At 36.2% G+C, this 25,522-nt stretch overlaps 2 protein-coding genes across 6 annotated transcripts in view; one reads left to right on the plus strand and one right to left on the minus strand.

Moving 5' to 3' along the window:
* The window catches only part of LOC130797362 (protein transport protein SEC31-like), an 8,059-nt gene extending 139 nt beyond the window's left edge, over positions 1-7,920 (plus strand). Inside the window, exons 1-3 of the mRNA XM_057659960.1 lie at positions 1-237; positions 2,750-3,028; positions 6,611-7,920. The exon at positions 1-237 is cut by the window's left edge and continues 139 nt beyond it. Of these exons, the coding sequence (XP_057515943.1) occupies positions 1-237; positions 2,750-3,028; positions 6,611-7,708 (1,614 nt within the window). The 3' untranslated portion in view covers positions 7,709-7,920. The remainder of the gene's footprint in view (positions 238-2,749; positions 3,029-6,610) is intronic.
* A 1,175-nt stretch (positions 7,921-9,095) lies between these two features.
* Positions 9,096-17,123, minus strand: LOC130797363 (uncharacterized). 5 transcript variants are annotated; one of them, XR_009038834.1, is made up of 5 exons: positions 16,723-17,123; positions 16,072-16,233; positions 13,214-13,278; positions 12,712-12,919; positions 9,096-9,502 (listed from the first exon to the last, which is right to left on the minus strand). XR_009038834.1 is itself a non-coding variant. In XM_057659962.1 (4 exons), exons 1-3 carry the CDS (start codon positions 16,967-16,969, stop codon positions 13,247-13,249), a joined length of 441 nt encoding a protein of 146 aa, XP_057515945.1. In that variant the 5' UTR covers positions 16,970-17,123; the 3' UTR covers positions 9,096-9,502; positions 13,225-13,246. The 5 variants fall into 5 exon arrangements, 2 of the variants coding, with proteins under 2 accessions (XP_057515945.1, XP_057515944.1); XR_009038835.1 differs by having other exon boundaries at positions 12,755-12,919; positions 16,723-17,117; XR_009038833.1 differs by having other exon boundaries at positions 12,712-13,278; positions 16,723-17,117.
* Positions 17,124-25,522: the final 8,399 nt, after the last annotated feature.

A 25,522-nucleotide genomic window follows, 5' to 3' on the forward strand; every position in this document is an offset into this window, starting at 1 on the left:
AACAATCCCAACGATTTCATGGATCTGATGAATCCTCAGTCCGAAGAAGAATCTGATAATGGCGGATCATCATCGAAGAACAACAAGGATTATATTTTGCCCAGTTACGATTTTCAGCCAATTCATCGATCTGCAGCTTCTCTTCAGTTGGATTCTCCTAATACTACTCCTAGTCCTGCCGCTGCTGTTAGGTCTTGGAATTCTGTTGATTCTAAACCTAATTCTTCCCCTCTTAGAGTATGATTTCTATTTACTCTTTAATTTGATTGGTACTGTTACTATCTTTTTGTTTGTTAGCATTGTAAATTGTGGTGATTTTATGGTTTGATTGTTGTCGATTGCTAGATAGTGTTGGTGCTTAAATTAGATTTTTCGATGAAAGAGTGCAACGAACAATTAGTTTGTGCGTATGTGATTAGTTTGTTCTAAAAAGTTTTAATTAGGGATTTGGGTATTGAGTTGTGCATGTCATGGTTAATGTCGTAATAATTTAGGGCACTTTTTTCAAGTAAAGGGCTTATTTGAGAATCTTTCCCCTCACCTCATGGATTTGCTGCGTCTTACTGGTGCGCTGTGACAATTATATGCTATCATATGAGAAATTAGCTAGGTAACCTTCTTTTTGGTTAGATAAAGAATTCATTGTTTCTGTAACCTGTGAATTATGTTATAAGATGGTTTGACCTTATGAGTAGCAAAGCGGTGTTATAGGAAAATTGTTTGTACAAGGTTAGGGGATAGGGGAAATTGACTCTGTTTTCACTTAACTATTGTGGGAGGAAAACCATGCAGATTCAATCCCTAGAACCTAGGCTTTTGGTACCAGACTTGTCGAACTTTGGGTGTGAGGCACCTGACCAAAAGAAACTAGAACTCCTGAAAGAAACTGAAAAAGTAAAAAACCCAGGAGAAAAATAATAAGAGAAGAGAGATTAAAGAAGAAGAGAAAATTATTTGGTGGGTACCTGCATCAACTGGATTTCTGCTAAGGCTGAAACCAAAAAACTGTGCATTGAAGCGCTCAACTTAGACGCTATAAAGCACTCGACTTGGACGTAATGAAGAGCTTGAGTGCCCGATTTAGACGCTATAAGTCTATTCAATACCGAACTATGTTTTTCCATATGAGCAATGGGCTTGATGAGTAACCTTGATGTCATTAACTTGGTAATAAGGACAAGGCTATTTAAATGTTTCCGAACCTAGTTATTCACCAAATGATCGGAAGCAATATTAGTATTTGGTATTTTTGTTGGTGGTGAAACTACATGTGTTAGCAAAACGACTTATTTTATGTTATGTGGAACAATTTGATTAAGTTGGGTGACGGCGACAGCGTAATACCTCCTTGTCTTCAGTTCGGTTCAATAATTTAAATCATTAAGAACCACAATTGGTGATGAAAAAAACAGCACATTAATTGTAGCTTTACAAATTCATCAGCAAACATAGTGTAAAAAATCGCGTTTTGTGCTGTATTAAGGGATATCGTATAGTTTCTACCGATATTTAGGCGTTACGATAACCGCTTCACTCCCATTACCACAGTTCGTAACCACGATCGCAATCGTTACCGTATTTTTACCGTATGCCTGCAAAGATCAATAACAAAGAACTTGACTAATTAACTCTTTGTTGAATTAATTCTCAAAACAAATCCAAGCTCGGAAATGAACTTACATTTTGAAAGACAAAAGATGTTGGAAAACTGCAGAAATGTTTCACAAATTTGAGTATAAATGCTTATCCGAATCAGTATATTCTTATCTAGAATCGTAACCATATATGAGATGGACTCCTAGCTCAATGAGGAATCTCTAGTGTTTACCTGCCATTTCACTACTACTCGACTATGTAATATCTAGCACACATGACACAAACAATAGCAGTCTGTCACATAGTACAAAAATGTAGTAACAGTCGCGATCGCCGTAACAAAACGGTGATGCGGTAACGGGAGTGATGCGGTTCTCGTAATGCAATCGAAACCACAAAACATTCCTTGCTATAGCCCAAAACGCGGTTTTTTTACACTTTTACGGCACTAGAAATATAGTTTTTTTTTCTTCGGAAATCTTGACAATGAGGCCGATGCGATGTGATGCGACGTGGCCTTGTTTTCACTCACTCACCGGTAGTATTTACACCAATATGCGCAAGTATACATTGAAAACGTAGAATATCTTATCCTAGAATGCAAGCAGGAAGAGCAAAAACTCACACTAGCACTTCAAACCCATTCAAACAGTAGTTATTTTTTCAAACTATAAATCACAAAACTCATTTACCTAAGTATGAATTATAAAATTAGCAAATCAAAGAATTCAAAGGCAAAAAAAAAAAAAGAAGAATCCATCTTACGATCAAGGGATCTAATTTTAATGTCGATTTCATTCCAGAACTTTGTAAGAGAAGTGGCACAATAATTTCCCAAAACCTCCAGCGGAAAATAGAGAACAAATGAAATCAAGCAAGAACGAATTAAGACCAATCAAGTTCTAATCTTCGTGAAGCATGAACAATTTAAACCTTATATAATGCCACCCAAATTTCACTTCATTTGATGGGAAACTCAATGATGTTATTTTGTCATCCTGCTCTTCTAAAAAAATTGGTTGAAGTTTTTTTTGCTTAACATGATGGGCAATATAATCATGTCCCTTTGTCTTATTTTATATAAATGTTTTGTATCTGTATATGGGTGGATTCTCTTTTGTCAATTTTTTATTTTCATTTTCTGTTATTTTAGAGCTACAATTCCTTGGATCATGTTGAGACTGACAAAATAATACTGGAGAAAGCTCAGAATCTGAATGATTCAGCAATGCTGTCAGAGATTGATCGAACGATGAAGACCTATATAAATAGTGTGCTTCATGCTATTGATAGTCTTGGTGGACGGTTATCCCAGCTGGACAGCAGAACACACCATCTTGAGCATTCTGTGGATGAGCTGAAGGTATCAATTGGAAATAATCATGGAAGTGCTGATGGAAAAATGCGACAGCTGGAGAACATTCTCTTAGAGGTATAATGTGCTGTTTCAATATAACTTTCTTTGTTCTTGGGTAATTGTTGTTCAGTTTGATGGGGCTTATCAAGGACATGGTGAGATCCTGTTGATTGATATCTTTTATAGAAGTATGTCTTATCCACTTAAACTAGTTTTAGTTTAGGAATGCTCACTGTTGGTCATTCTCTAGACTTCAACTAGTTTTAGTTTTGGGATGCTCATTATTAATCATTTAAATCATTGTCTTTACTTCACTAATCACTGTGTATTAGTATTTTCTTTGTGTTGATTGTTAGAGGACGAGATGTGGTAGAGATTTAAATCGTACTGTTTTATGATTATTTTTTGATCTGCTTTTAAGTTTGTTTAGTATAGAATTTTGTAACTGGTAATACAGAAGAATATTGATTTGACATAAAAGGTAACCTGTGCATAGGTGTCCCCATCTTTGAGAAATGTTTACGCGAAATATGACTGTTTTTTCAAGAACCTGGTAAAAGTAAAGTATGGTGCTATTCTCATGGCTGTCGGTTTTTATTTAGTTTTTTCTTTTTTAAAATTTTAGTTTTGAAATTTGGGATTCTAAATAATGTTCAAATTACTTTAACAGGTTGATGTTAGTTAATAGTTTATCATTTAATAGCCTGCTGGAATTTGATTACCAATGTAATTTGAGTTTTTATGTGAAATAAAATAAATCAAACAGGTTTATTATTGGAAATATAAGGACGATTAGGGCCTATTCATCTTTGTTTTGTTCCTTTACATGTTTTGTAACAAAATGAACAAACAGGAACATGGAAAGGAAATGTCTTCTGGAAATCACTGTAAACAAGTTCCAATATGAACTAATAAAAATAACGCTGAATTCTAGAAACAACTTTAGTTGTTTTCTTGGTTTCATTAAACAAATGGAAAACCCTTATCCATTCACCTCATCCGAATTCTACTTCATGCACGCTGACCTCCTTGTTACCTCGCCTATGATACTATCTTACACATACATCCAGCTTCCTCTTCTGGCATCCTTGTTTAGGGCCTTCTATGTTGCTCCAACATTGCAGTGAAACGTTTTGGTTAAATTTTGAGGGATTTAAAGTTGGCGGGTTTGTGTAGAGGATCGAAAGTGATTGTTTAATGGTTTCTAGATACACCTCTTTCTTTTGTACTTGTATGATTATATAAATAAGTAGAGGTTGAGCATGTGCAGAAAACAAGAGAATGAAGGAAAGTGATTATGTAAGCTGAATTTGCAATATTTTTTTTTATTTTTATGACTGATGATGAGAGAGAACAGGGAGAATGAAGGGTTGAACATGATCCTTGGAGCAAAATGAGAGGGACAGCAGAATGGAAGAGATAACATTGGACAGGGTAAAACATACCAAGGGAAATATCGTGTGTACTTTTGTTTTTCAGTGTAAAGATGTACATTTTGATAAAGCTAATAATAATATCGATCAAGAGTTGGCATTTCTAATTTTGTTTATGTTTTGAAAAGTTTGCCAACTAAAACTGGAATCAGTTTACAGTTAGAACTTAGAAATCTGAATACTGTAAACTGAAAACGATACCTAAAGGACTCCTTAGTCTGTATTTAAATAAACGTGGTTGATTAGTGTGTGTTCCGTAAACATTAATTTTGTTGGTATAAGGACTAATGTTAAGCTCATTAACGCAAATGGTTTTCCTTTTAAAAGTTAAAAAGAGAATACTAAAAATTGAGAGTTGGTATTGTTTGACTTTGAATGAACCCTTGCGATTTGGCTAATAAAAGCAAGTTTATGATGGTTACATACTTACATATAACATTTGTGTACTTCCAAATTAAAATCTTTTGTATAATTTTCTTTCACTAAATAAGAAAATGCAAATTGGAAAATGGAAATAACGCACCGAAGCACAATTTATGTATGATTGCAAAATTGCTTTTTAAAGAACTCATATATATACTTAGGAATTGAGGGACTAACAGATAGGGGATTGTTTATATAAGTTCACATTAGAAAGTTCTAATTTTTGGGGAAAACTTCATAAAAACTCTCAACCCTTGTCTTTTCTACATGGTAGACAATTTCTATTAAAAAATTTACATGTTTACCTTGAGCTATTGTATAATAGACTTATGTGTTCTTATTTGACTATAGATGTTAGTTGACCGTTAAATACCTTGTAATTACACAATTGCACCACAATAGATGTCAACCAACATTAGGGCTGGGGAAGGCAGTGGGCAGGGGAAGGGGATGGGATGGCCACGGACCGGGAAAACAGGATAAGGGGAGGCTGGGAGTATGAAGGAGAAAAGGGGGTACTGTAATACCCCAAGTTTAGTTTGAAAAAGGAATGATAGACTACTCATATCAACAAGGTGCATCTTCTTTTCTAGGGAGCCCATTTGCTAAGAACTCCACAGTTAAGCGTGCTTGGTGGAGAGCAATCTTAGGATGGGTGACCTCCTGAGAAGTTTTCTCGGGTGCGTACGAGTGAGGCCAAAGTGCGCTGGAAAGACTTGTGTTGGTTTGTGGGGCTAGTCTACAGTCTCCAAGAGTAGTCACCAGCGGTCCGAGGGGCCGGGGTGTTACAAATGGTATCAGAGCAACTCTGCGACCGTGGCTGATAGTGTTCAGTGCACCTAGTGGGGGAAAAGATCCTGAAGTTACGGTCCAACGAGGACGTTGTATTCTTAAGTGGGGGTGAGTGTAATACCCCAAGTTTAGTTTGAAAAAGGAATGATAGACTACTCATATCAACAAGGTGCATCTTCTTTTCTAGGGAGCCCATTTGCTAAGAACTCCACAGTTAAGCGTGCTTGGTGGAGAGCAATCTTAGGATGGGTGACCTCCTGGGAAGTTTTCTCGGGTGCGTACGAGTGAGGCCAAAGTGCGCTGGAAAGACTTGTGTTGGTTTGTGGGGCTAGTCTACAGTCTCCAAGAGTAGTCACCAGCGGTCCGAGGGGCCGGGGTGTTACAGGTACGAAGGTAATTGCATCCATACAGACAATCAGTTAACGTTTCCTACTGAGGTTACGTGAATCTATTATGCCAAGGTTCAGGATTACCATGTGAATTAAAGAACTGTCCACCACGTATAGGGAAGTCAATTTTAAAATAAGTTTTTCATTTCTGTATATCATGGTGTGTCATTAGAAGAAGGGTTAGGCTATGTAGATCTGATCCCCTTCCCTCTAATTCCTAAATAATAATTGTATCCATATCTTTGTGACTTAAGTGGAAAGTGTCGATAGTAGAATAGCTCAAGGGTTAGCATAGCACTCTGAAAGAGCTTGATGGGCAAGGGGCACAGTCTGCAGAATTGAAGTTAAAAAATTTTGTATGAAGTTTTTTTTGAAAAGCTTGGAATGGAGTTTGATCAAGTATGAGCACTGAAGGCCTGATTCCATGTCACAAATTCCCTGAGATATTCAAATTCTGTTGATGTACAACTTTTTCATTTGAAAAGTGTAGTTTTCTATTCCTGCTTTATGGGATCATGTCCAGTTGGAGATTTGTTGCTTTCTTAATTATTGAGGCTCAAAGGAGCAACTTACCTGATAAGATCTCCTTTTTTTTGCTTTTCATTTGTATATATTTGCAGGTGCAAACTAGTGTGCAGGATTTGAAGGACAAGCAAGAGGTCATGGAGGGCCATATGCAACTAGCAAAACTACAAATTTCTAAAGCAGAGCAGTCATCTGAAATCTCGAATACCATCCATCAAGATAAGCAAGCTGCAGCTTCTGCTCCTCAGCAGTCTGGATTCCAGCAGTTCTCTGCCGCTCTCCAGCAAGTTCCTTCTATCTTGCCTAATGCTCCTCCCAATGTGCCTCCACCACCGCAGCAGAGCATTCATCCGTCCCACGCGACAACTCAATTTCACCCCGGCCATGTACCATCTGGGCCCCAGCAAGATGGTTATTTCTCACTGCCTAGCCAGACTCCAGAATTATCAAGCCAACCATATCAAATGCCACCTCAAACTCAACCCCCGCAACAAACCCCTGCCCTTGCTCCACCACCTCAACAATATCCATCAAACCCAACCCCATCCTATCCTCAACCGCCCCAGCCTCCTCAGCAACTGCAGCATCCTGCTGCTATTGGTGCTAATGCTCCACAGTTTTCACCATCATTGAGTCATCGCCCAGAGGAAGGCTATATACCACCACAAACTTATCCTTCGAATCTCCATCAGCCTGCTGCCCAACCAGGCAGTACACCACCTCACTCCCAGCAATACTATGGAAGCCCTCCATCCATGTATGAGCCACCACCAGCTAGCAGAAACACTTCCGGGCCTTCATCGGTATATGTTCCCCCTTCAGGGCTGCCTGGTGAATACACTTATGGTGGCCCTGCTCCACACTATGGAAGTGACTCATCTGTAAAGTTGCAGCCACACTCTCCAGTGAGTAGCAGCAATTATTCTCATCTGCCAACCGCTAAAATTCTCCCTCCTGCTATTCCTACAGCTTCTGCAATTGGCGGGGGATCAGGTTCTGGGGGAAGTGGAAACAGGGTTCCAATTGATGATGTTATCGATAAGGTGACTACTATGGGATTTCCTAGGGACCATGTAAGGGCAACCGTTCGCAGACTAACAGAGAATGGTCAGTCAGTCGATTTAAATGTTGTGCTTGATAAATTAATGAATGATGGGGAGATACAACCGCCTAAGGGCTGGTTTGGCCGGTGATGAAGATAGTTGGAAGACTTCTTTTATATAGATGGCTGTGATGAACATTTATCCATCGTTTTCTTTCGTGTCTTGAAATGATGTCTTGTAATTGTGTTAATGGTACGTAATAATGTTTTTACTCATATTTTTGTAATGTTAATTGATTGCTGCTGTTTGATTTTGCAAGCATTTATAAATTGGAGAGGGTAGTTAAGATTGATTTTTTATTATATAGAAGTATCATATTTTGTTCCATCAGTTTATTTGATAGTTCGGGGACCAGTTTGGAAAAGTTCTTTATGTAATTCAGAGCAATGACGTTGTTACCACCTACAGGCATTACCTGGGCTGGGAGAAGTCTACAGCTGGTCTTCATTAACAACAATGAGGTTTAGATTTCACAAGCGTATGAAAATTGAAAATATATATAGAAGTATATGAAAATATAAGATTGATCTCAACTTTGTCGTTAAATTTCAATAAAATTATAGTTTTTATACAATTAGATTTCAGATAAAATTTTTTTAAACAAAGTGGTGTTTGGCAAATGGTTGTTAGTTATTTTAGTTGGCTTTTTTGACCAGCTAAAACTGTTGATTTTTTAGCTTTTTTGTTGGCTTTTAGGCTAGCTGAATAAGTCAATTTCTCAAGATGTTTAGTAAAATAATATATTAATTGTTGGCTATTTATTAGAAAAAAGACAACAAGTTAAAAATAAAAAAACGCCAACCAAATTAATTTTTTATTTTGGCTTATAAGCGAATAGTTTTTAGTTGACTGACAGTCATTTCTGACCCATTTTTTCGCAATTGAGTAACCAAAAAGTTAAAAAATCTATCAAAAAATCCATGATAAGTTTGGACTTGTAAACAAAATCCATACAAGATAAGAGTTGACTAAATACAAACTCAATGAAGTTCCATTCTAAAACCAATTGGCTTAGAGATGAAACTTCATCGGGTTTTTGTGTGCTACCAACTCTTCTCTTATGCAGGTTTTATCCTTAAAAAATCAGTCACTGCTAGCCCAAACATCATGGTATCAAAGCCGACAACTTATGCTTCAGCTGAGTTACAAAAAATAGCTCACATGTGAGAATGAGTGTTTGAAAAATAACTCATGATTCCACGTCAAAAAACTAGAGAGATATTGACTAAAATATAAACTTAATGGACTACTCTTTCTAATACCAATTTTTTAAAGATGAATCTCATCAAGTTTGTGTGCAGTCAACTCTTCTCCTATAAGGACCTTGCTGTGTACAAGCACAATATTAAATTCATCAAACTCAATATTTATTTGCCGGTCAATGAGCATGTATTGGCTATTAACTAGCCAATTCACAAATGTTGTGAAGCACACCGCTTAAATACTATTATATAAAAGAACTCAACCAAAAGCTTAATATGATATTTCAAACCCAACAATATTATATTAGTAGTATATAATCTATTGATGTGGCCTTGTGAAGTAACTAGCGTGATTAATCAATAAAAGCAAAAGTAGGCAGATCAAAACCAGAAAGTCACCTAACCAAAACAAAGGAAAATTAAATTTGCACAAGTAGCAAAAATCTAACCCCAGCCTCCACTATACAGTATACAAGGTTCCTTTTTGTAATGTTGGTATTCAAAGAGATTATGAACCAAGTTTCTAAGATTCCTACACGGAGCAGAACAGACTCTACATGAAGAAAACAGTCTCGTGCAGTAGAATCTGATTCACCATCTTAATGACATTGTCGTGTATCATTGGTTAAAAACATAGTCCTTGATCCTTCAAGTTATCCAGATTGCACATTTATTAAAAAACCTGCAAAATGAAGTTCACACATCCCGTTAATGTTTCATAATACACCACGGAGAAGATAATATCAGTTTAGAACTCCAAATTAAAGTCCAACTCCTATCATTTTACTCTTAATAATCTATTTTTCCCAAGTCAATAAAGCAAATGAAGCAACACCAATAAAAAAGAACATCTTTTATCAAAAAAATTACCATGCCGACCCATCAACATCCTTTTCACTAGTCAATAAACCTCCTTTTAAGCTTTCATTACATCGTCCAAAGCAGAAAATACAATATTAACTGGCAACTAAACAAACATAAAAAACAAACCCTCTGACATTTTCTAGATGGTCTATGCAAACACGTGCACTTTTAAGGGAATTTTTGGATGAACAAAAGGCTATTTCGAAAGTATAAAATGAGTGTGAATTTTCAAATCCATTCTCACTAGTGAAATAATCCTTTGTTGTTCATCGCAGTATGACAAAAGGCAGTGAAGCCATGGCGATAAATCCTAAAGACAAGTAAAAGTCTATTCCTTCTATCCCATCTTGAATCTAGTTGATGCCCTCAAATTGAAGACACTAGAGTAGTCACATCCGAAACAGATGAATGACTCAAAATCACATTGATAATGTTGTATCACACATTCTCTAATCGAGAATCTGTATAAAACACTCGAGTCACACTTAATGCTTTCAAGATCAGATGAAATGAGGAAAAATGAAAACAACAAAGTCATTGGAAAGAAACAGAGAAACTAATTAGATAACAGTAATGTCCATAAATATTCAAAGCCCACATAAAAGCTTATATATTATCCTTTTTGCAGGGAAACAATCAATAAGGCTCATGCTTGAGCATACAACAAAAACTAAAGTGGAACGAACAGGAAAACAAATTCAGGTAAAACAAGGAGCTACTCAAAATTACACGGATTTTAAACATATATTAAAAGATACCAATCTGCTCAGCTCCAGCATGAAAAGGAAATCAAGTGAATTTCTTAGCTTATCAAAAGTTGCTTTCACAAGGTAAAGGTGTAAAGCAGATCGGCCCTACACATATGGATAAATTAACATAGTTATATCCAGCGATGGAGGATCCAACCACAATATAGCCAACCAAAGGTATATGATGAGATTAACCTGTTAGCTATAGCGCTCCACCCTCACTTTCATTTTCAAGTCCAAGCCCAAGTTCACATCCATCAAGTTCAAACAAAGGAGTCATTCAATCCATTCAAGCATTTCCAAAGTAAATCTTGTGTCAAGAAGTATATATTTATTTTCGTCTGGTTTTAAGACTTTGTTTCTTTTGTTTAAGACCTTAAGACTTTTGTGTTATAAACTTATAGTAAGTTGAACTACTAGGTTTAGTAAAGTAGAAATTTTTTTAAGTTATGCAAGTTGAAAGAAGCAGCAGGTACGAAGGAGATACACGTGAAGTCCTACACTCCAAGTCCATCACATGTCAAAGTCAAGCAAGCTATTCAAGATTCAAAGTCATCTTAGCTCAACACTGTGGGTCGAAAGTCAAGACAAATCAAGGATAATAAGTGGGTAGTTGGTGGCAGCAGCTTGTATCAACGAAGATGGGAAAGCATGTACAAGGTGGGCAATTATTGTAAGTTGTGGGAGGTTTTATAAAAGTAGTTCAAAGAGGTTTCTTAACTTATCCAAACATGAGTGCAAAGAAGTGGATGGTTAATGTAGAGCAATTGCAGCCAGTTCAACAAAGAAAAACCACCCAGACATAGAGGTCACAAATTGTGGCAAGTAGGAAGCATAACTTGTCCAAAAACTGTTTCCAACCGTCCCCAAGTTGCTATTGTTCTAGAACTTGCAAATTATGTCTAGTAGTGGAGATCATAGCAAGGGGGTTATTTTAAGAACATGGCATGGAAGTTACACTAACTCCCATCCATGATGAGATCAAAAAGCAACCGTCCATATTGTGGGAAAAGTAGTTTATTTTTCTAAGCTTAGTGTACATTATAAATAGCTTTGGCTGTAGTCATTTCAAGATTTGTTGAAGTTATATTAAAATTCTGAACTTTGTTCAAAATCTTGTCTCACTTTGGGTTCTTGGATTGGAATTCGATTTAAGAAATTTTCCACGCTTTGTAAGTTTAGGCACCTTGCATGTGTCCTCAAAAGCTATAAATTGTGTAAGATTAAGGTTAGGATGATTGCAAGTTTAGGCGCCTTGCATGTGTCCTCAAAAGCCTCTAAGTCTTAGTGTGGTGTGTCTATATCTCTAAGCTTTAGAGTTTGCCTAACTATTCTCTCTTACCTCCATTAAATTTGATTTCTATTTGAGTAGCATCGTGGTGAGTCTGTATCGATAATACTTATCTACTTCCTTTATCATTCAATCTTAATCCATTTTCCAAACATTCACTCAAACCAAAACTCCTCTAAACTTTCTGTACAAATTCATCCCTTCATCATCATTACCCATATTTGCTTCTCACCTTTGAACAATCATCCTAACCTTAATCTTACACAATTTATCCCTTTCTATCCCTAAATCATCCCCATGCCCTCTCTTTAAGCCTCCCTCCTTGTCTTAGTTAGTATGCAACATTTAGGAATTAAGCTTGCATACAACATAACAAGGTGGCCTAAGATGCATTATATGATTGGAGTTAGAATCTCAATCCGGCAGGTGATGAATGAATATTCCTGTTCTAATGTTATTTCATGCATTTTGTTCAGATATGGGTATATTTTTACTGGACAGCCCATTGTTGCATATATCTATGCTAGAATTCAAATAACACATCATCGGACAAACCATTGAAAGAGGTTCAGGGTTTCAGGGTTTTTTTATCAATATTAATAAATGAATATAACACAGATGGAAAAACTGATTCAGTAACGATGCGGCAGGTAACATAACCTAATTTGCTGAAATGTGGCTATAATTAATTTAGACTGGTGCAGGCTTGTAGCAGCTATAATATGTTCTCAAAAGGTTTGATACTGAAGTTTTAACATACATAAATTCTGGAGTTGTTTCTAATCTAATCCCATTCTAGAAATTAAAAATAAGTACAGGCAGCTGGTTCCAGTCTAGTGTATGTATTGTCCAAAATATGAGTTTAGCATTTCTTTACATGTCTTTTTGGATTTAAGCAACTTTGTTAATTTCTTTACTTCTATTTTTAATAGTAGTGTTTAAGATGGAACATATGTAATATACTTTATGAAAAAGACTAAAATTTACTTGTATTTTGACTTAGAGGCTTGCTGATTTCACAAATTCTGACCCTTATTTAGCAAGTAGAATTGTTCTTCAGCAGATTACGGCTCTGTCATGTATCAGGTAATTCATTCAGCTTTTGAGAACTGCTGTACTTAGATTTCCCCCGCATATTGCAACGTTAAGGCTCCTCTGATTGTTTATGAGCGAAGCGAACTGAACTTATATTTCCCTAGCATTAGCAAAATCAAATCAGTCTACATATTTCACTTAAAAGTAAGTGAAGCTTAGTTTTTTCAAGTAACTTCTCTATGTTTTTCATCGAGTGAGTGAGTATCTGATGCCCTAGTATCCCATTGACTTATCTATTTCTCAATGCTTGTCAGTGTAACCAATGAAAATCACTTTCACAACAAAATGTATAAGAACAATTCAAAAAACTCAAAATATATTGTTCATAATGATAAACAAATCAAATATTATTCAAGACATTATCAAGGATTGTAAACGAAACTGAAACGCTTACCTTTCTCCTACCTTTAATACGTTGACATTCAAATCACATGGATTCTCCTGTATTTGCTTTAGCATCTGCAATGACAGGACAGGACAGGAGACACAAGAAAAACATAATCAAATCATGAACAATAAAAGGAAATGTTTTATCAATCTTATTATCGTATTATAATTCATATTTACAATGTTAAGAAATTTACTTTTTAGAATTATTCTTTAGCCGGTCAACAAAGCACTGCAATAGTGGAGGCGAGAAACTCCAACTTAAAACACAACTTAGATGCCAAAGAATCCATCTTTACCCATCTTGGTTCTATTCTCCACTAGGGGCAATGAAATCATAACTTTACCATGCAGAATGAAACGCTAATGCGATGGACCAAAAGAATATTATTCTACTACTCAAAATTTTCAAAGTTTTAAGCAAGCGACACTCCATACGGAATAAGAATGATCAATTTAGAGATTGGAAACAAATTCTTATACAACATGAGCCAAAAGTAGGTTAAGCGCAATCACTACCATTGACCACCCTAATAATGCACTACTATACTTCCTACATACTATAAAACTTGTTAGCTATGGTGCCCCACCCTCACTTTGACTCTCAAGTCAAAGATCAATCCATGAAGCTCACCCAAGTGCCTCAAGCACTTCTTACTTAATCTCATCTTAATTCGAATCAAGAAACGTAGTCATTTAATTCCATGTAATTTGGAAGACATTTTTAATTGTGTTTTATGACTTTAACCTTTGGGTTTTTAAGCTTAAGTTAATCTTTTTAGAACTCATTAGGCTTAGTGTACTAGAAATCTTAATTTATGCAAAATTGCAAGTGCAACATTGTAAGAAGTAGCAAGCAAAGCAAAAAGCTACAAAGAGCTACTCAATTAAGTCCAACACAAGCCAAGTCAAGTAAGCTTTCCAAGGAATCAAAGTCCTCTTAGCTCAACAATAGGGATTGAAAGTCAAGCAAGAAGTGGCGCCTAGGTAGGTGGTCATGGAGTGCAATATGGGCCAATATTCAAAGACATGGAGTACTCTTGCAAGTTGTGCGAAGGGCAGCTATGCAACCGGGTAATGTGGGTAGAAGAGTGGGAAGTTAAGTCTACAAAGTCATGGGCATGGAAGTTATCTACGGAAATTATATCAGATCATGCATGAGAGTTATCTAAGGACATGCAACCATCCACAACCCACACAAGCAAAGGAGTTTATGCACATGATAAGGAAGTTATACAAGTAGAAGATCATGGGGGAAGATTCTAGAAGGTTGATTTCGGTCCTTTTTGTATAAGGAAACCAATTCTTGGAAGCCAAGTCATAAATCCTATGATTTATGATTAACTTTTGAAACTTAGTACACAAACATGGAAGTTACAATGCATGGTGCAGTAACCGTCCATACAAACACCCTAGTAGTTACTTTCTTTGACTTAGTAGCATTATGGATAGCTTAGTTTGCATTCATTTCAAGGTTGTTGAATTTTATATGAATTTCTGAACTTTAGTTCATTATTTGCCTCAAATCTAATTCTTGGATTAGAGTTCCATTTAGAAAGTTTCTATGCTTTGTAAGTTGGCACCTTATATGTGTCCTTAGAAGGCCTTAGAGTGGTGTATTTGTATCTATAAGCATTAGAATTAGCCAAATTATCCTTCTATACTTCACCAAAATCGCCTCCTATTTGCATAAGTCTCGTGGTGTTTCTGTATTGAGCTTATTCAACTACCTCCAACATCAATTCACCTCTAAATCCCCTACGTCTTTCCCAAACATTTTTCCCATCATTCTCACTAATTCGCTCCCCCAACAATCATCATCATTCATAATTGTTTCACCCTCCAAACATTCATTTTACCTCACTAGAACATGCTCAAAACCTCATGTCCTTATCAAAAATCACACGCCTCACTTCATTAAGTCTTACCCTTTATTTTTCTCTATGTAACCTTTAAGGAACAAGCTTGCAAACAACATAACTCCTCCGTCATTTTATAGTTGTAACATTTCCGATTTTATGTAATCACCTAATGGTTGAGTAGACATTTGGAAATCGGACTACATAGAAGGGAAGCTAAACATAATTTCTCTAGAAGAGCTTGGAGATCAAGGAAAGGTCAAAAAAAATCACACAAGTCGAGTAAGTTTTAAATAGATATAGTAAAGCGGTTTCATCCAAGTAACAACATTTTATTACCCCAATGCCATTAAGTGCCTACCTCCTCTGCTGCGTTTGGAGAGGTCAGACATACGCAACCTTACTAACAGAGGTTATTTTCGATTGATCTTTAGTAGCAAACATTATGTACAAGTTCACGTAAATGAAAAGTCAACATGATTTCAAGCAAGAAAATCAATAGTATAATGGAAGATCAATAGTCATGGATAAAAATGAGTAAAATGACTTCATCAACAATACATATGGATATAAGAAATTACAGACACAGCAGCAACGTAACTAAGCAAGAACATCTGGGGTTCAAATATTCATAAGACTAGCTGAACCATATGAAATTGGCCTTAAAAGGTTTTGGATAACCTCCTCGGATTCCCTTCTAGAATATTTTAAAGTAGATCAATGGGCTAAATTTTTCTTTTCCGGTTATTAGGTCTTTTGCGGTTTAATCTGATTCATTTTAGCCTAGTCATAGTCTGGTACGATCGAATAGGAACGACGTATGACAAAGAAAAGATCTAGTATGGTTTAAATACGCCAGGTCTCGTGCAATCAGGTTGTTTACAAATAAGAGGACATGTCGTTTAGTAAATTGCGAAATGGGAACCAACTTGTCAAATTTCATCACTTTATAAAGTTCACTTAAGAAAAATCAGAAAATTGAACTATAGTAATAAAAAAGTCTCACCAAGTGAGCCAATAGACATCATACGGTCGATATTATCAAGACGTTGTTGTATAGATCTCAATATTGAGTTCAGTGATGACACTCTTTTTCTGACATTAGAAAGTTTAGTAGCATGCTGCATAATGAACGGCAATGGTGCATCTTCCAATAGTTGATCAAGCTCTGCCAAGTCAATAGTCTTATAAAGATTATAGTTTTCACTTTCAAACTATAAGCATTACAAACAAACCGCTAAAAACAATTATTGGGCACAACAACAACAATGTCAAAGCCGTAATACCAACATAATGGAATGAAGCACAACAATTATTGATCATAAAAACAAACAGTGTCGAAGCCTTAATAGCAATAATGTGGAATGAACCAAAAGATCTATTGAGCATAATTAAAACAAATAATGTGGAAGCCATAATACCAACAATAACGAAAGAAGCAAAGAAATCATAGAGCCTTAACACCAAACAATTTCGAAGCCCCAATAACGACAATGTAGAATCAGCCAAAACAATTATTGACCATAACAACAAACAATGTCAAAGCCCAAACACCAACGATATGGAACGAATCAAAATAAATTCCTGAGCATTAACAAGATAAATTGGAAAAGAGAAAAGGAGAATCAGAGTATTGTAAAAGTAAAGATATGATTACCGGTAGTGAGACGATGGAGAGCAGTACAGAGCTTAACTTGACTTCGAGAGGCGTCATCGGCTTTGGAATCAAAATCCCTAATCACACAACTCACCATCTTAGAAATCCCTTGAGCTATAACTTCTGGACTGCCAATATTACCATCAATCACATGCAAATTCTTTGGATCACAAACTGAATTAGAAGCGTCGTAGAGCAAAGCTCTTGAGTTAGAATCGGATTCGGACATGACTACGCTTTTCTCCATGAAGCGGGAATGACCCTAAAGAGCTAACAATCGGGAATCATAGTTAGCTGGATGGGGAATGGCAATGGCAATGGCAATGGCAATGGCAATGGCAAGCTGATGACCTTTGTTTGACGAGAACCATTGGTATTATCCGTAGGGCGTACGCTGAAACCCAAACTTTATTAGAAAATTTAAAACAAATAAGCAAAGAAAATATAAAAAATTCAAATTTTAGTTAATTTTGAAATTATTTTTTAATTTAAGTAGTTTATTCTCAGACTTATGATTTGAAATGTTTGCACTTAGTAACAGCGAATATTTATTGGGTGTTCAAAAAAGTCAAAAGGTCTGTTCGCCGATAGTAACAACAAACAAAGCGAAAACCTAGTCAAATAAGGTCAAAGCTTAACAGCGAACAAAACTTTGACCTTGTTTGACCATGTCTACTTTGTTCGTTGTTACTAATATCGAACTAATACTTGACTTTTTTTTACTTTTCTTTGTTGTTTTCGCTCAAACTAGCCGTTGTAGTTTTTAAATATAGTTGTTGAGATATACTTTATAAATGCATGAACCTTGTTCTATTCTATCTATGTGGTAGCCTCAAGATTCTTTTTTTGTTGTTTTATAAGTTCTTTATAAGTAAGCCTATTATTATTAAAACTAGTGTAGAAACCTATGCAATGCACAATTTTTTTAGTATTGACATATATAAACATATATGATATTAAAATAATAAAGTCGGAGCTATTGTGTAGTAGAATACTCCATTTTGATAGTCATATGTATAAATTAACTCTGAAATTCTAGAACTTATCCGCAATATACTCTCTTCATTCCTTAAAGAAGTTTTCATTTGCCATTTTAAGTCGTTCTAATTGTTGTTCCCGCAAGGAATCTTTCCATTTTTATCCTATAATTTTTGATGATTTTAACCCTTATATTTACCTTATTGGACCAAATTACCCTTAAAATTTTCATTAAGTCAGCTTGGGATGCTTTGGATTCTCATATTTTGACATGAGCTTTGGCTATTCAATAAGCATACTGATTTGATTCTTTCTAGAGCCTTCATTCTTCATTTTTTCTCTCTCTGAAAATGAAAAGCTTTTGAAGATGAAAATTTGAGAGCTTTGGAGTTCCTTTGTTCTAATCATTTTGATAAGGAAGAATTCCAAAACTGAGATTCTGGAATTCAATGCACAACGATTTCAGAAATTTAGAACAGAAAATAGAGAGAGAAATAGAAGAGAGATGAGGGAAGTAATATTTTTAATCATACCTCATTACAATCCCAAAGTGTGCCTTATAACGATAATTAGCACAATTCTTCACCATACAAAAATAACAAACAAACTAAGCATGGTTGTTATAACAAATCAGAAAATGCCAAAAAAGGCTAACAAACTCATCTAACAAACTTTCCCGCCAAAAATAATCAAAATTAACAAACTCTTCTAATCAGCTTATAATCAAAATGAGAAACATGAAACACATTATGGATCTTAAAGCTGTCAGGTAATTGCAATTTATAGGCCACCTTTCCTATCACAGCTATGACCTTAAAAGGCCCAAAGTATTTGGAAGCCAATTTAGTATTGCTCCTAGACTGCACAAATTGCTACCTGTAATGCTGCAATTTAAGCCATACCCAATCCCCTAAGACAAACTGTCTTTCAAACCTCCTTTTTTCAGCTTGCATCTTCATTCTGTGTTGAGCTCTCTCTAGATTACCTCTGAGAATCTTAAGTATTTCTTCCCTTTTCTGCATACTCATGTCTACAACTGCATTAGGTGACTCTCCGGGCAAATAAGGAAGGTGGATTGGTGGTTTTTGATAGTACACAACTTCATAAGGTGTTGCTTGAGTAGCAATGTGAAAGTGTGTGTTATACCACCATTTAACCATAGGCATATATTTACACCAATCCTTAGGTCTCTCACTAGACAAATATCTCAGATAAGTCTCCAAACACCTGTTCACAACCTCTATTTGTCCATCAGTTTCAAGATGGTAGGAAGAGGATAACAGAAATTTAGTTCCATGGAGAGAAAACAACCCCTGCCAAGACTGACTTAGAAAAGCTGGATCCCTATCACTCGCTATACTTCTACGCCACCCATGGAGCTTGAAAACATGGTCTAAGTATTCTTGGGCAACCTCAAGAGCTGAATAAGGGTGCTTGAGTGTCATAAAATGAGCATATTTACTCAATCCATCCACCACCACAAAGATCACATTCTTGCTCATAGACATTGGTAAGCCAGAGATAAAATCCATAGAAATATCAGTCCAAACTGTTTCTGGAATAGGTAAGGGTTGCAGCTTACCAGGTTTTGCTGCTGTATCATACTTTGAGGCCTGACACACCACACATTTTCTCACAAACTGGCTTATATCCTTACTCATACCTCTCCAATAAAAGAGCCCTTGTAATCTCTTAGTAGTGTGATCTCTACTAGAGTGTCCTGCTTTCAGAGAAGTATATTGCCAGCCTACTAATTGCTTTTATAAGTTTTCATCAGGCCCTACTACAATCCTGCCATGTCTTCTTAGTAGGCCTTCTTGATATTTAAATCTTGGCACATCCTCTCCATTCTGTAACTTATGCAAGATCCCCATGGTATTGTCATCCAAAGCATAACTATTAGTGATAGCCTGGGTGAGATTGGAATCAATTAATGATATGGCCATCATCAATACTTCTGAACCTTGAACTCTAGATAAAGCATCAACAACAGCATTTTCTTGACCAGGTTTATATTGGATTTCATAATCAAAACGCATGAGTTTGGACAACCAAAACTGCTGAAAAGGGGTGGAAACTTTCTGGTGTAACAAACACTTAAGGCTTTTTTGGTTAGTCTTGATTATAAAGTGAGACCCTAGTAAATACTGCTCCTATTTTTGTACTGCAAAAACCATAGCTAGAAGTTCTTTTTCATACACAGATAGTGCTTGCCATTTTGGGCCCAAAGCTCTACTAATGAAGGCTATAAGATGATGCTCTTGCATTAATACAGCCCCAATTCCCTATTTTGAAGCATCTGTCTCTACTACATAACTCTTTGCAAAATCAGGTAAAGCCAAGACTAGGGTTGTGACCAAGGCTATTTTCAAATCCTTAAAAGCTCTCTGTGCAGTATCATTATAAGCAAATGCTCCCTTTTTCAGTAAATCAGTGAGAGGTTTACTAATTAAGGCATAGCCTTTTACAAATCTTCTGTAGTAACCAGCTAACCCCAAGAAGCTTCTGAGATCTTTAATGGTTGTAGGGCTTGGCCATGACTTAATTGCATTTATTTTGCAAGGATCAGTCTCAACCCTTTTAGCAGAAATAAAATGCCCAAGGTATTCCACTCTTTAAGACACAAATGAACATTTTCTCAACTTTACATGCAACTTATTCTCAGTCATTATTGCAAATACTGCTGACAAAAAATGCCAATGTTCTGCCACTGTCTTGCTGTACACTAGGATGTCATCAAAGAAAACCAACACACATTTTCTTAGCAAGGGTTTGAAAACAACATTCATCCAACTTCGAAAAGAAGATGGAGCATTAGTGAGACCAAAGGGCATGACTAAGAATTCATAATGTCCGTGATGAGTCCTGAAAACTGTCTTGAACACATCATTAGGATGAATTCTAAGTTGGTGGTACCTTGCTCTTAAATCTAGTTTACTGAAGACTGCTGCTCCAGATAATTCATCAATTAATTATTCTAGCACAGGTATAGGAAACTTGTGTTTGATGGTTTTTTTGTTCAATTCCCTGTAATCCACACACAGTCTCCATGTTCCATCCTTCTTCCCCACTAGCACCACAGAAGATGCAAAAGGACTTGAACTGGTTTGGATTATGCCTCTCTCAAGCATTTCTTGAACTAACTGTTCAATTATACCCTATTGTTTCAAGGGATATCTATAGGGCCTAATATTAACAGCTCCACTACCAGGTTCTAGGTTAATCCTGTGATCAAACACTCTCCTAATAAGAGGCAGTTTTAAAGGCTCCTCAAAGACACTAGGAAACTGAGACTTCATCTGTTGAAGCTCCTCATATTCAACCTCCGCAACCTGCAACTGAAACAAGCAAGGGTCCTGGCTTAGAGTGTCTATATCAGACACCTGCATTAAGCAAACCTGTGCAGCTCCTGACAGTAACTTAAGGGATGGACCATGTTCCCATATGTTGGCCTCTTAAGGTTTTAATGATGACTTCACTTTTAAATAATCAAACATATTTTTAGAGATTGTTTTGTAGGTATATATCCGGTTTAATTTAAATCGTTGATGAAGCCTATGACTTGATTCGTGGAAGTTGTACATGTCTTAAATATCCAAGAAGTTGGGCAATTGCTTTAGAAGTCAGTTTACTGTTCCTAGAGTTGAAGTCCTGACGAAAGTTGTAGATGGAGACAGTGCGCTGTTCCCCACAATACAGGTCTGAAGAAGACATTGACTGGAAGTTACAAAAATTATGTTTTCTGTTTTTAGTTAATGTAAAAGGTTAAAATTTAATTAGTTGCTTAATTAAATTTATTTATTAATTGGCAAAATATTTTTAATACGCCTAAAAACATGGAGAAGACTAATTCCTTGTTTATCTCCTATAAACTCGGACATCCAAGAGACTTGTTCTCTACTTTGAATTAGTCTCCTACATTTTAGGATCTTCCTTTAACCCATGTAATATTAATCGTACAGCAGTTATGTTCCACTCCTACTTTCAACTAACTTCCCACTTTCTTTGGGAGCAAGTAAGTTTATGGAAGTCGTGGGATAAGTGCATCTCATGGAGAACGTGGGCTGAGTGCACTGACGGTTGTTCCCTTTATAAAAGAGGGAAGCTACGGTTAAGCGGATATGAATAGAGAGTGTCCATTTAAGGGAGATTATTCAAAGAAAAATATTTTCTGTTTTTGAATGCCAATTAATTCATTATATTTTTCTTGAGCAACTACTTAATTTTAATCTTCATGAGAATTGGCCTTGTAAAGGGTAATTGAGTGTTTTGTTGTAATTAGACTTATGAGAAGTCTAAGGGAATAGAGAATAGAATCGAGAGAAGAGAAAGAGAAGGAGAGAAAGAGAAGAGAAGAGAAGTAGGCCTAAGTAGAGAAGCTTTGAGTGAAGCATTTAGAGAATTGAGAAGCTTCAAGTGAAGCAAACATTGTTTTGTGTAATTGTAATTGATTGCCTTAACATAGTGAGAATTTTGAAATCCCGGGGGGTCGTGGTTTTTCCTTCTTATTAGGCCAAGAAGGTTTCCACGTAAAATCTTTGTCTCCTTTATTATTTTTCTTTTCGTTTTTGAGTTTAAGTTTTGTTCTTTACTTGATACAATTCCGCAAAAATTAGAGGCAAAAATCTTAAACCTACTACACAACAATTCACCCCCCCCTCTTGTTGCATTCGATCATCTCTTCATATTCCAACAATTGGAATCAGGGCTCTGTTCCTCATTTAATCAGGAAACCCTGAGAGCAGTATCCTGTTCCCACAGAGATGTTGAAGATGAACAAGCGCATGGAAGAGGGGTACTCCACACAAAGGCCACCCATGTTTGATGGGAAATTCTATACTTACTGGAAAAATAGAATGGAAATCTTCATAAAGGCCGAAAACTATCAAGTTTGGAGAGTTATTGAAATTGGAGACTTTGAGGTGACGACCATCAACTCCAACAATGAAGCTGTTCCAAAACCAATCACTGAATATGAAAAAGAAGATTTTCAAAAGATGGAGATGAACACTCTTGCTATCAAATTGCTTCACTGTGGTCTTGGACCCAATGAACACAATCGTATTATGGGTTGCAAAACTGCCAAGCAGATTTGGGACCTGCTAGAAGTTACCCATGAAGGTACTAGTGAAGTAAAGAGATCCAAGATTGACTTGCTAATGTCCAAATATGAAAGATTCGTCATGGAACCGAGGGAAAACATTCAAGAGATGTTCACTAGGTTCACAAACATTACGAATGAGTTAGTCTCTCTTGGTAGAATCACTCCCGTTGATGAACAAGTTAGGAAAGTACTTAGGAGTCTTCCTCAAGACGAACGCTGGAGAGCAAAGGTCACTGCCATCCAGGAGTCCAAAGATTTCACCAAGTTTAATTTGGAAGAGCTGGCTGGTTCTCTAATGACCCATGAATTGCATTTGGGAACCGCTGACAGTTCCCGAAACAAAGGATTGGCTCTGGCAGCAGATGATAGTGAAGAATCAGAAGATGGTGAAGAGGAAGCAGCTTTGTTGGCACGTAAATTCAAAAAATTCTTCAGGAACAGAAGATATGGAAATCAAAGAAATAATAAAGAAAAGAGAACTACAAACTTGAAGACAAATTTTGAATGCCACAAATGCGGGAGCACTGAACACTTCATCAAGGATTGCCCTCAATGGAAAAATGAGAAGGGCAAGGGAAAAGCAAGAGAAGTTGGAAGACAATATAAGAAGGGAAAATTCAAAACTGATTTTAGAAAAGCAATGATTGCAGCTTGGGGAGATACGGAGAGCGAGGCTGAGACAGAAGCTCCAGTGGAAGAAGAAATAGCAAACCTGTGTCTTATGGCATCTCATGAAGAGTCTAAAGAAAAAGAGGTAATGTCTTCTAGTCCATCTCTTAAACAACTGTCTAAACTCAGTAAGAATAAATTAATTAAGTTGCTCTTGGAGACACAAGAGAAATTAGAAAAACAGAATACCAAGTGTCTCCAAATCGAGAAAGACCTCAACTCAAACAAGGATCATGTATCCTATCTAAATTCATTTAGAATAGATGTACAAAGCAGATTTTTTAATTTGCTAGATCAGAATGTTGTTTTGAAAGAGACAATTGAGAAATTAAAACAAGAATTTATTTTCCTTAGTATTGAAATGAATCAAAACAGATTGTTAGGATTAAGTAAAGATGCAAACAATATATCGACTCACATGGTTAACACTGAATTTCAAAAGTTGAAATCAAAATTAGAATCCTACGAAATTGAAAATGAAAATTTGAAAAATAAAATAAACTTAAGAGGAAAAGGGAAATTCAATGAAATTCCCAAATGGATTCTAAATGCTAAAATCAAAAGTAAAGAAGGACTAGGCTATATGAAGAATGATAAAAAGAAAAAGGTCTATGTAGATCTCCCTAGTAGCAAAATATGTTCCTTCTGTGGTAAAAGTGGACACCTGAAACATCAATGTATAAAGAAGGAACAGCATATCAAAGCAAATAAAATTATGTCGAACGAATATGGATTAAGAAATGTGATTCAAGTATTGTCGACAAGGAACCCAAGGATGAATGGGTTCCTGTACCTAACCATTAGTTTGCTTTGCAGGTTCAAGTGAGGGGGAACAACTCATGGTATCTCGACAGTGGGTGTTCCAAGCATATGACGGGTGACAAATCTAAATTTCTCTCACTTGAAGCCTATGATGGGGGAACAGTAACCTTCGGTGACAACATGAAGGGTGAGATAATTGCCAAAGGAAAGGTTGGAAGGTCTAGTTCCCATGCCATCGATAACGTATTTTTAGTCGAGAATTTAAAACACAATTTGTTAAGTATTTCTCAATTTTGCGACAAAGGTAACTCTGTTAAGTTTACTTCTGAATGATGTATAATTTCTAGGAACAACACAGGAGACCCTGTACTAGAGGGAATCAGAAAAGGGAACACCTATGTGGTGGACCTGGACACTGTTCCCAGAAACAGTCTAACGTGTTTAAGCGTTATAGAAGAAGACCCACTTCTTTGGCACAAGCGTCTAGGTCATGCTAGCTATTCATTGATTAACACCTTAAGATCAAAAGACCTAGTAAGAGGATTACCAGCAATAAAATTCCTCAAAAATGAAATTTGTGATCCTTGTGCTAAAGGAAAACAAGTGCGGTCATCCTTTAAATCAAAGTTTCTGGTGACTACCTCTAGACCATTAGAATTAATTCATATGGATCTATGTGGACCTATGAGAACACAAAGCCGTAGTGGCAAAAGATATGTGTTTGTCATAGTTGATGATTTTAGTAGATTTTCTTGGACCTTATTTTTAGTAAGCAAAGATGAAGCTTTCAATGAGTTTGTATCCTTTGCTAATAAAATACAAAAATCTACCAATAGTTTAATTGTTCACATTAGATCGGATCATGGCAAAAAATTTGAAAACTCAAACTTCATGAATTATTGTAATGAACATGGTATAAATCATAATTTTTCCGCTCCTAGAACACCACAACAAAATGGAGTGGTGGAAAGGAATAATAGAACCTTAGAAGAAATGGCTAGGACCATGTTGATTGCTAGTGGTCTACCTAGGAATTTTTGGGCCGAGGCCGTTAATACTACATGCTATATTTTGAATCGTGTGTTAATAAGACCAATCACTTCTAAGACACCTTATGAATTACTCAAAGGTCTTAAGCCAAACATTTCCTATTTTCGTGTGTTTGGATGCAAATGTTTTGTTCATGTGAATGGTAAACGAAACATAGGTAAGTTTGATGAAAGAAGTGATGAAGCAGTAATCCTCGGTTATTCATCACATAGCAAAGCTTACAGAGTTTATAATAAG

This window comes from Amaranthus tricolor, chromosome 12, assembly GCF_026212465.1.
Source record: "Amaranthus tricolor cultivar Red isolate AtriRed21 chromosome 12, ASM2621246v1, whole genome shotgun sequence".
NCBI classification, from domain to species: Eukaryota; Viridiplantae; Streptophyta; class Magnoliopsida; order Caryophyllales; family Amaranthaceae; genus Amaranthus; species Amaranthus tricolor.

What these genes read in the sequence shown, in the direction of transcription:
- LOC130797363 (XM_057659962.1), bottom strand. Translation starts at nt 16,969, where the DNA reads ATGGAGAAAAGCGTAGTCATGTCCGAATCCGATTCTAACTCAAGAGCT. An exon ending in TCTCCATCGTCTCACTACCG is followed by an intron (nt 16,234 to 16,722) that starts GTAATCATATCT and finishes TTGACTTGGCAG; the next exon opens with AGCTTGATCAACTATTGGAA. An exon ending in GATGTCTATTGGCTCACTTG is followed by an intron (nt 13,279 to 16,071) that starts GTGAGACTTTTT and finishes CTGTCATTGCAG; the next exon opens with ATGCTAAAGCAAATACAGGA.